Source organism: Dermacentor albipictus, chromosome 7 (genome assembly GCF_038994185.2).
Source record: "Dermacentor albipictus isolate Rhodes 1998 colony chromosome 7, USDA_Dalb.pri_finalv2, whole genome shotgun sequence".
NCBI lineage: Eukaryota > Metazoa > Arthropoda > Arachnida > Ixodida > Ixodidae > Dermacentor > Dermacentor albipictus.
The window spans coordinates 87,324,084-87,336,010 of NC_091827.1; the positions used below are offsets into that span (position 1 = coordinate 87,324,084).

General features: G+C 44.9%; 1 protein-coding gene across 2 annotated transcripts in view; it reads left to right on the forward strand.

Annotated features, from left to right (window-relative positions):
• Positions 1-6,973, forward strand: part of LOC135899677 (5-hydroxytryptamine receptor 1-like) — a 208,784-nt gene extending 201,811 nt beyond the window's left edge. Inside the window, exon 2 of one of the 2 annotated variants that reach the window (XR_010563686.1) lies at positions 4,805-4,908. Coding sequence is in view for 1 of the 2 variants with exons in the window: in XM_065429003.1 (XP_065285075.1) it covers positions 5,053-5,865 (813 nt within the window). In the remaining variant the exon portion in view is untranslated. Of the gene's footprint in view, positions 1-4,804 lie in introns of both variants that reach the window. The other variant, XM_065429003.1, reaches the window with a different exon arrangement.
• Positions 6,974-11,927: the final 4,954 nt, after the last annotated feature.

Genomic DNA, 11,927 nt, shown 5'->3' on the forward strand with positions numbered 1-11,927 from the left:
CTAGGGAAGCATATGGGTCCCGTGAAGAGGGAACCACTTCCATCGACGGCGTCTAAGAAGATGTCGAGCTCGGCTCAATAAAGTTGTTTCTCTCTCTCTCTCTGCCGGGATTGTTTTACGTTTACTAGGCAAGCGGTGCACCGCTTCTATATCAGCGCTTGAAAAGTTCGTTAGCTCTAGCTTAATGGCTACCTCTGATAAAACATGCCTGAGATTTTCATTTTGTTCCAGTGGAAGGCCTTCAATTTCCAAGTTATTCTTTCTATTGTATTGTTCGTTCTCATTCTGTACATCCTGCAGAAGATCAAGCTGTATCGCTTGGGCTTTGACCGTTTCATTCCAGCGCAAGATTTCCTCTTCCTGGACCTTTCCGCGTTCTTTGTTAGCTTTCATCTCCTTCAGTACGGAGTCATACTGTTTAGACACAAATGAGACCTATTCCTCTAGGTTATTGACAGTCATGGAAAGCTTAGTAAACTCAGTTTTCAGCAGAAGCAGGGAATCCACTTTTGCATGCAGAGTTAACAAAGAAGCAATACTGTCTTTTATTTCCCTGAGCTCAGTAGCCAAGGATGGCTCTACAGAACTGCTGTTCCCTGTCTGGCTACAATCCATCTGCGATGCTGAAGCGTCTCGCTGCCTGCCAGCCCGACAGGTTTTGCAGACCCACGTTTCTCGCTTAGCTTGGCTCTTGTTCGCAAAAGTACTAGGTGCTATGCCTGAACAAGGCTGACCCAAATGGTAGCCATGTTTACATTCAGCGCACGACATCAAATGACCATCATCGGGCAACGCACTGTGGCAAGCAATGCACTCTTCAAATACCATGATAAAAGAAAACGAGGTACTTTCACGAGCTCAACGAGTCAGTCCGGCGGAGAAAGGTGAAAACAACCGAGAATCAAAGGCAACTGTTCTTACCTAACAAGAAGAACAAGCGATTATGACAGGTTCACACGCTCCGCCGGACTGCAGCCGATCGTGGGGGAACGCTCGGTTTTACAGTTTCCAGTTCTTCGTGTGATGCTTTGATTGGTCGGCGCTGGACCCTCGTTGAACGATGCCAGCTCAGCACGTGCAAGTGTCAGGTGTCTGGTGGGTTGATGACGTCAGATGGTGCAGAGCTTGCGATCCATGTGGTAGATAGACCAGGCACGTCAACCGTTTTCGAGTGCTACGACGCAGGCAGACCTAATTATAATAATAATAATAATAATAATAATAATAATAATAATAATAATAATAATAATAATAATAATAATAATAATAATAATAATAATAATAATAATAATAATAATAATAATAATAATAATAATAATAATAATAATAATAATAATAATAATAATAATAATAATAATAATAGCAGTAATAATAATAATATAATAATATCAATAATGATGTTGATGATGATGATGATGATCAGAAACATTTGCATCATTTGGCTTACAAAATCTCTCACACGTTAATACAGTCTTGATACCCTGGAATATGTATTATTCACTAAGCACGAACTCATTATTTCATAATTAGATAAATTCTAAGAAAGTCTCCTCTGGGGGCATTTAAGTTTTACATACCATTAACTCGTTAAAGGAGCACATAGGACAAAGCACATTCCGTTGATGAACAGGCACTGCGGTACATAAACTGGGCTTGACCAAACTTAATAGCAAAAGCGTTCCATGCGAAACACGCTTTTCGGTCTGGTGCAGTTAATTCACAACTCAGGGCCTTTGTTTCAGCGCGCCGAGCGACTGCGGGTCTCCGTGAACGCCCAAACAAGAGGATTCGTGCTGGAACGCTCTGCACTGCGAACCGATAGCTGGTCGCCCGTTCAAACGAGTCCGCCCGTCTGTCTCGCTGCGGGTGTTGTGGAAGAAACTTCAACCTCGGCAAACTTGCATTCCTTTTTTTTTTCCTTTTTTTTTGATCGTCTCCGAGGCAACGCTATGGTTGTAAGCAAACTTCAGGAAGTTCTCTTCCTCTCGCCATATGGGTGATTGACGAGGCGAAAGAAACTCCTTTTTTTCTCGCGGACGTTAGCACTTCCAGAGAGTTCGCTGGCACTCGGTTCCAATTGATGAATGGCGATAAGATAACACCAGAACGCGAACTCCACGCTTGTTTTAGCGACCACGCTGTCGCGCTTTTTTATTATTTATTTTTTCCCTCCGGAAATCTGAGGTGATGTAGATCCAATGCCAAACCCTTCTTTCCTACACGTCTCGTAGAAAAGCGGGCTGTTGCCGCGTGTCGTAAAATGTGCTGACGTTTGCGTACTTTCGCAGTGGATTTCCTTTCTTCCGGTTCATAACCGCTGCCGCCACAAATATACTGAAGTAAGCACCCAAGACGATTGATGCTTTGAAAACTTAAAAATCGTTAAATCTAGCTGTCTGGGCTGTGCCACAACTTCTTTTCCAATGATCTTGATGTTTATGTGAATACTTCAAGGTTAAGAGGTTCGACATATCTACAAGAGTTGGCTTTAAATAACATTTTGTTTATCGTAAGTGCCCCCCCCCCTGTGACTTTAATAAATAAATCACTATGTGAAAATCAATAGCCGGCGCCGCCTAAACGCGCTAACACCTCATGAAATTTGCATATTCACAAAGAACAGTTGTGCGTACTTGCATATATGTCTTACATACACCACAGCCTTCTAGTAATGAAATTCATCACAATATGTGTAGGACCCTATGTATGCGCAATATATCTCTGTCTTATTTTTTACTTCTTTTTATTCTGTTTTTATTATTCTATTTCCGTTCATTGCTACTAGAAATTGAGACAGGCACTGCCGTCACAAGAATAACTGATAAGGGCTAACGCATACACCAAGTGAGCGTGGCGAAGTTGAACTTGATTGAGACAGCCTACATCTCCGTCTCGGTTTCCATCGCTGATAAAAAAATTATCTGCAACCTGAAAGAACTTCTCCATCTGCACGTGACGTATGTCATTGTCCGAACAAATTGACAGCTGTCAAATAGAGGGAAATGTAGCCTTCCATTCTTTTCCAGAGCATTTCGTCTACACTGCGAATCATATTCACTTAGCACTTTACGTATGTAACCTAGAAGTAAAAAATAATGTTTAATTAGGGTTAGCACGTAATTAGCCACTAAGCACGTTAGTTCCCCCCCTTTTTTTTTCGTCAGCCAGCTCCCTTCGAGTACATGTACCCCCTCGCAATGTTTTATAGTAACATTGTCGATGGTCGATTGTACGGCGTGTCAGTGGCGTTTTAGTGACGACTGGCGGCACGATTGGCGACAGTACGCGCGTGGATGCAAGACGATTGAAAGTTGGAAAATATTCTGCTCCACTGTTCGCTTAAGGAGTGCCCCCTTCATCGCTACAAGGCCACTGACACGCCACCACTGTCGACGCTCGCGTGATATTGTTAAGGGCGAAAATATATGTATTTACAATATATACAGTTACAAGGTTATAGCTTAGTAGTCAGAGTAAAACCATCTACCGATCATCGAGACACTTCAACCTTCTCTTCTCCTCCCAACGTCCTTTCGTCCACAGCGTAACCCCAGGCGGCGGAAGCACCGTCTCGATCCTTCCTAGGGTGCCGAATCAGAGTGCGAGCTTTAGGGCCTAAGTCCCTATACGTGCACGATGTCCGTTCTTGGTGGGGTAGAAGACGTCGAAGTCACAGGTGACATCTCACATGTGAAGCTGGTGACTTGGCGAAGAACTGGGTACGGCCCGACGTATCACGGCAGCAGGTTTTCGCAAAGGACGATGCGACGGGGCGGGGAGGGGGTCAGCGTCATATGCGCAGGCAGCGTGAGTAGCCATAACAGCGGAACCGATGTGACGCCTGCTTTGAAGATCCACCTGAATAACTTGACAATTTCGCCGGTAATAAAGAGTTTTATTCTCTACGAATTGCGTAGTTGCCAGGAATTAGGGATTTCAAGGCACCCAACGAAGTGCAGGTGTGTCTCACGTAGAGAATACAAGTTTACTAATAAAAAAGATTACTGGCAGCGCCAATATAGAAGTCCATGTATTTTTTTCAATCAGCTCGTCAAGAAAAAAAGCGAATAGAGCATGAGAGGAACACAACACAATTAATTCCCATTCACATGAGCAAAAGGTGGCGATCTTGTGAAGTCAATGAGTGTACTGATCAAGTAGCACAAGCTCACTGCTATCATTTTCCGTAACCTGTACTTCCCCAATCTGTGAAGTTGAACATTCCCGACACGGTTATTGAGAAAAGTGCGCTGCATAGTGCTAAAATTATGACATTTGTCCACATGTCTGATAATGCATTTCCTGACTTAGGTATCGGCAACAATAAATCTACAATAGCGAGCCTGAAGTAAGTATTTGCTTGCCTTGTTCTGTACTGACAGCGTATACGCGTTCAGCCGTCAACGTAACAACTTAAAACAATGGTATACGATAAAAAATATATGACCTATATCGAAAGACCTTATATGTCCATTCAGGGATACAAAATAGGACATGTATTTTCCCCTATATGATACGGCGCACGTCGCGTCTCATCCCGATATTCAGTTCACGAACATATGCACATTCCTAAAATAAACCAGTATATGTGAATATATCACATCGGTCAAATGTAACGTGATGATATGACCATACGGGGATTCTATATCGTAATGTAAGACATGTCCATACGATATATGTAATATACGGGTATTTATTTGGTATCCCCATATCGTCCAATCGGATTACTGATTACGGAGCTTGTTTTTTTTTTCGTTAGGGTACACGCGCAACTGAAGCCTGTACTTTCTTTTCCGCTGTGCAGGCGTGAGCGGCCACCGGGACGTGCAGACACCAGCCGTATCAGCAGTGTGGACGGCTGCGTGCCGTGACCCCACATCCAGGCTGAGTGGGCTGGCGCTCGCCCTGTGCCTCGGAGCGCTTATCGGCGCCACGGCAGTGGGCAACGCGCTCGTTTGCCTCTCCGTATGTCTCGTCCGCCGGCTGCGACACCCGTCCAACCACCTCCTCGTGTCCTTGGCCGTCTCCGACCTCTGCGTGGCCCTGCTGGTCATGCCTCCCGCCCTGCACCTCGAGCTCACCGGTCACCGCTGGGACCTCGGTCCGACGGCCTGCGACGCTTGGGTGTCCGTGGACGTTGCCTCCTGCACCGCCTCCATCCTCAACCTGTGCATGATATCCGTGGACCGCTACCTGGCCATCACGCGACCCTTGACCTACGGCGTCCGGCGCACGGCGCGAAGGGCCTGGGCCTGCATCGGCGCCGTCTGGCTTCTCGCCGGGCTCATCAGCGTGCCGCCCCTTCTGGTACTCGGCAACGAGCACGGCACTCCCGACATGCCAACCTGCCTCGTCTGCCAGCACCTGGCCTACCAGCTGTACGCCACGCTTGGAGCTTTTTACATACCCTTGGTGGTCATGCTCGCCATGTACTGGAGGATCCACCGAGCCGCCAAGAAGGTCGTCGAAGCCGAGCACAGGGCGAGGCCGGGACCCCGTACGAGGAGCCTGAGGGTCGCCGTGAGGGAGCGCAAGGCTTCCATAACTCTGGGAATAATTCTGACTGCCTTCACGGCCTGCTGGCTTCCCTTCTTCGCCATCGCTCTAGTGCGACCGTTGGGAGGCCAACCTCTGCCGGACTGGGCGCACAGCTTCGCGCTCTGGTTGGGCTACGCCAACTCGGCGCTGAATCCGGTCATCTACGTCACCTTCCACCACGACTTCCGGCGGGCATTCCGGGATTTGCTTTGCCTGCGATGCGACGGGCGGGAAGGTGGAAGCAGCGCAGTTGAGATTGGAAGCGGAAACGGGGAAGGAGGAAAACTCCTCGGCATAAAGAACAAAAGTAATCGAACCTGGACCTGACCGCGGTGGTCGTCGCCGACAGGACTCCACTCCTACAAAGGCGACGTGGGCGGGAAACCCAAGAAAGAGAATGGAGAGAGATCGCGCCCCAAAGAACAGCGCCGTCAAAGTCAAGCAACATGTGACTCAACTGCGACGCCCACCACTCCTCCGTTTCATTGACCTACCGCCTCATCGCACACCAGTGAAATGAACAATTCACCCACCAATCGCAACAAAAATTAACTGTTTCGTGTCCGGCTGGTTGAAAAACAGCGCGGAGTCCTCCAAGTGCACCTTTGACATCCGCCTACCAAAGCGTTGGCGAAGGCTTCTTTCCCATGCGACAGGGCCAGCCGCGTGACAGATGGGTTGGGGAAACGATGGGCTCCGTTTCCGCAGGCACTCCGTCTATCTTAATTGAGAGACATAGTGCAACTTGTGTTGTTTAAGCCTAACGCTTTAGGGCACGATACCGAACATGCACTTCAAGGCAGTGCCATAGCAACTACGCCAGAATGTGCGTCTTTATTAAGATTTCTGGTGAACCAGACGATAACTTTCTTTGCAGCTTTTACTTCGAACATCCTAAAAAATATGTTTACTGACTATACACGGCACAAGTGAGCAAGAATACCGAAATAATCTACATAAATAAACTGCATAAAAATATCCTAAAAGAAGGTATAACCAGATGTTTTAGTAAGGGCTCTCGTGGTGAAATTTAAACTTTCAGTAGTTCTATTTTAATACGATTTCGACAATATTACTTTCGTGTGTAATCATTATAAGTATGTTTGCGCAAGTGGCCCATGATGATTCCCTACGATTCAAACTTTTGTCAAACCTTACTTGACGCCTTCAAATTGCATTAATTTTAATCGCATAGTTAGCGATGTTATACATACGGTATAGTTCTTGCTCCGAAGAAGGGAAGTCCGTTGGTGAAAAAGCTGGCGCCAGCAAGAAGCTTCCCTTGTCCACCCCACTTCCGATTTTGCACATGTATATGTATATTTCGAGTGTCAATTCAGCTGTCATATTTTTTTCTACCTATCGCATGTAAATATTGTCAATATAAGCTACCACTGAAAATATCACCAGAAATACAATGACGTCACAACGACAATTGATATGATTGACATTGAGAGCGGTTATTTACAAGAACAAAAGTAAGATAAGAAAATTCGTGATACCTGCAATATCACAAATTCTTAAAAAGTAAAGCACAAGCTATATTTTATGAAAATAACTTTTATATTCTTGAAGAACTTACAAATAGCAGGAGAAAGAATTACTCCTATGTAGACATTGTCTTCTACTGTGATTCCTCTAAGTTATTTTCACATCCGCGGGAAGCTAACTTGGCTTTAATTGGTGTACGTACGTTTTTAAGGATAACCGTTATGACTGAAATACTCCAAATGCAATATTCCACACTGGCCGCACCCATGGTTTCCCCATCTAGAGCATTTTTCATCAGCCAATATTAGTGCGCAAAATATGAACATGTGAAACGCTGATAGTCATGTTAACAGGGGCGCTATAACGCGAAGATATTCCATTCAATTTCTGCCATTATTTCTACACAATTTGTCAAGTAATTTTGGAGCCATGCCCACTTCTCCTCTCTGTGACGCGATCCACAAGAACCGCGAAAGCTCCCCATTTTTATTTGACGTTCACACAGTGATTATGCCTGACTGGGCCGAACAAAAGTAAAATAAACGTTCCGCTTTTACACCTTCTTTTCCATTTGGATTCCCCTAGTGGTCACCGTCATTCGGGCTGCATCCACTTCGTCTGTCTGTGATGCGACGTCACAAAACCGCGACAACTTCCAGCGTCTGAGTGGCACCTACGCACTAAAGATGCAATAATATGCCGAACAATGCTGAAACTTTTTTTGGAATAGCCGGTAACTGGCGCCCAATAGCGCAAAACTATTCTGATCTGCTTTTATTCCAAGCTGGGGAGGTCAAATTTATGTCACTGCCGACGCAAGCATCGGGCGAACACCTGCAGCGTTGTTTGAACCAACCAATGAAATGCTCTCCTTGTTTATGGAAGGTCACTTTGTTTGCTTTCAAAACGAATAACATTGCCTCTCTTTATAGGTTCTTTTTGGCTAGTTAGCCTATAAGGGGCGAGGAGCCCGCAGCAGTGACGAGTGTTTCGGTAGGTCCGAGCTAGAGCAGTGAAAGTAGATAACCGGATGAGCAGGCGGGGTGCCATAGTCTGCGATTGGCCCGTTTCCCCTCGCTAAGCTTGCGAGGGCTGATCAAAATCGCGGCGTGGTACAACGTGAGGTTAAAAATGGCGCTAACACAAATTGTCAGCGAAGAAGAGTTGGGAGAGCAATGTCGTAAATATGCTGAGTCGGCTTTACAACGTGCTACTTCCATGCGAAAATGTTTCCTATACGCAAACAAACAGCTCGGAGTAGCCAGTGTCCGAATGAGGGGTAGGCAAACATCTATTCCTTTCGCAACGAGACAATTTCCAGCTATTCTGGAAAAATGAATCAGTTTCGTTTGGCATATCAACGCACCTTTGATGCGTACACATCATTTTGAAGTGGTGAGTGTTCGCTGTTTTGTTACGTCGCGTGACAAATAGGCAAAGTGGATGCAGCCCGAAAACTTTTCACCAATAGTGGAAAGCTAATCTCAAAAAAGGAGTATATTCGGATAAGATTATTTTTATTTTATTCAATTTAATCATAGATAATCAATGCATACACGTCATAGCACAAGGGTAGTTATCGTGGTTTTCATGACGCCGCGTGAGACAGGCGAAGGTGGGGGGGTGGGTGGCGCAGAAGGTCTTTGACCAATCGTGCAGGGCTGATTACAGAAACGAAATAAAAACATTTTGGAATAGCTTTACGTTATAGCGCCCCTGGCCCCGTTTCCAATGGAATAGGAAACGTCTGCCCAGCATTCGTTCTGGCACTGGCTACGAGGAGCTGCCGGGGAGGTTGAATTTCTTTGCCAATAATAATCAATCTTGCGTGCAAGCATAAGGTTGTTGAGCTCTTTCGGCACGTATACGAGATCGCTGTGCCAAATATTCTTCATTGACGATCCGTTTTAGCCGCATATTTAACGCCTCCCCATTGCATGCCACCACGAATTTCAACCAACCACAGCAAGAAGTAGGCAAGGGGAAAGGGACCAATCGCAAACGGCCGGCACCACTCTCGTCACCTGATCATCTACTTGCGCTGCACTAGCTTGGCTCAACCAAACCCTCTTCACTTCTCCGTGTTCCTTTGTCCTTGTCCGCCAATTGCGTAAAAAACCTGTCAAGGTAGGCAATGCTATTCGCTTCGAAAGTAAACAAAAGTGGCCTGCAACAAACGAGGAGAGTGGTTCATTGGAGTATTCGATCAATGCTGCGGGTCACTGCCTGATGTTTGCGTCGGTAGTTACGTAAATTGAGACTAAGGAAGCCCACAACCGCATCACAATTGCATAATTTTACGGTATAGGGCCCCTGTTCTTGTAGACTTATGGCCGTGAAGCTCTCGAAGAAGCTTCGGTGCAAAATTATTTCTTAATGTCTCGCGCAAGCGCAGAAGTTTACTTATCGTTCCGCACTAATTTGCTTTCACATCATCATTCCGTGCATACAAATTAGAGAGCGTATTCACAAAGCTATTGATCCGCAAGTGCGCTTAAATTTTTGCAGTAGGCCTTCGTTGATTATAATAACTGATGATGAATTTGGATGATAATTCCAAAATTATAATTTCATGGTGCCTCATCTAATGGACAGATCTAGCGCAATAACTTCTTTGTGAGCGCATGCCGTGTTTAGATCGCATCACAGACCGTATAAATAGGATGCCATACATCTGCTGCCAAGTGAATTGCATGATGTCATGACCATCCGGCGTTTCCTGTGTCCTTCTTGTTATAATAGATGCTTGAAATTATTGATATAGCAGATGAATTTCGCAGAAATTTACGAGGTGGTCAAGGTTTAAGAACTGGGATTTTCCCCCACTCCAGGGTACAGTAAGAAGCTACAAACAAAACCTAGATGAGTTTATCATAAAGAAAGCTTTGCAGTTGAAGAAAGTTATTCTTCAAGTCCAAAGCTTTCTTGAGAAACGCGTGTTGGTTAGTAAGGTAGGCTCACGCTACCCTTGATTGGATGACAATTCTTGTTTTTGATTTGAAATTACACGTAAATGAGTGATTTATACATGTCTGAACCTGTCAGACGCAACAGGCAATCTGCCTAGTCCAGAGAATGCTAGAGGCCACATCTGCTATTGCTTTTCAAGTGTTACAGGCTTCAATATAAGTGTGAAAAACAGAGCAATGTTATATGTGGTGCACCACAAGCAGCTGAAATTCATGCTTTTCAAATGTGCTCTCAAAAATATGAAATCGCATATTCACAGTAAATTCATTTATTTATTGAAGTGTTAGGTAACCGCTACACATGAGTTAACTAAAGACAACAAGAGTATGCTAAAAGATTCTTCAGATGGCTGCTGATAACGTAGAGTTCCATGCATCTGCATAAACATTTGGTATATGTTATTCTGGACATCTTGCATGCCACTTACGCCGGAGCACAGGCACAATCGGTATGTATTTCTTGCGGGCCCCTACTGACAAAGATTGTTTGCAAAAACGTTCGTTGCATTCCTAGGAATCCTTCGATCGAGCACTGCTTATTGCTAAACATGTATAGTTTATTTCAGTTTTGCATATTTTGACTGTGGTGTAACATTTCCTGAATACAAAGCAAGAATGGTGCACGAGCCTGCTGCAGTCACAGAACATCAAGATTACCTCAGTCACAAATCTATAAGTTTATTGACCGCATTTTGCCGATATTTAGTTTAAAAAATTATTCTAGACTTAGGAGCCTAATTACCGATTTATTCCCTCTTTTTATGCATTTTAAATATTGATGTTGCGCATTCCCGAAATCCACGCAGATGTATCTCCTTCGAGTTCGGTAATCGTCGCAAGAGCGGTTGCGCATAGTCTGATGTGACATTGAAACATAAAGGCGACGCTTCACAGCTGCCTAATTTACATTCCAATGCTGAGTAAACTTATTTCTGGCAACTTGTACAATAAGCACCTGTGTACAGGCCGGTAGTATCGGTTTTTTTGCATATAATTCCAGTTCCACTGTCCTTTTAAGTGTAAAGTGTTACCCTGTTTCAATGGCAACTTATCTTTGCAGAAAATCAAACTTCTTACCGCAGCTATTAATATTAGTAGTATTATTGGTACGAGACCTGTACTATTTTCCCCGCCGAGCAGGTCTTCCAAGTTCTTATCACTTAAAGAAATGAAGTACGAGCAAATAAACTATCTAGCCCATTTATGACATATAGCGTCGTTGACTAATAAAACTTGAACAGAACAATTCAACTAGTAAATAAATGCAGAAATTTGTTTGCGAATGCTATATTTATTGACCCGCACTTTGCTACACCTATAAGTTATCAAAAACCTAAGTTTCACATTGGTTACGCTGAATGAATGAATGAATTCTGGCGTTTTACGTGCTAAAACAATGATTTGATTGTGAGGCCCGCCATAGTAAGGGACTCCAGAAAACGTTAGACCGCCTGGGGCTCTTTAATGTGCTCCGAATATACGGTACAGGGACGCTTTTGCATTTCACCCCCATCGAAATGCGGCCCCGAAATTCGATCCCGCTACCTCAGTCTTAGCAACGCAATGCCATAGCCACGGTGGGTTCCAACCACGGTGGGTTCCAACCACGGTTCTGGTGCCAACCACGGTGGGTTCTTGTTCTGCTCGACCCTATCATTTTTTGTTAGGATTTCACTCGTCTACGAAATTACACACTTCTACATACACGCTTCGTGAGGTTACGTTGTGTGTGATATCAACACAAGAGCATTTCTCTGTCTCTGTTGGGACTACGTCGCAGATGGAGTTACGCATAAAAAAACTGCGTAACTTTGCATACGGCGTGCCGCGAAGCGACAGCCGCGCTGAGTGCGTTGCAACGAATGCAAGCTGGTGCAGTGAGGCATTCGCAAAATTTGCTAAGTTCGCTGTGCTGCAAGGGTGGTTTCA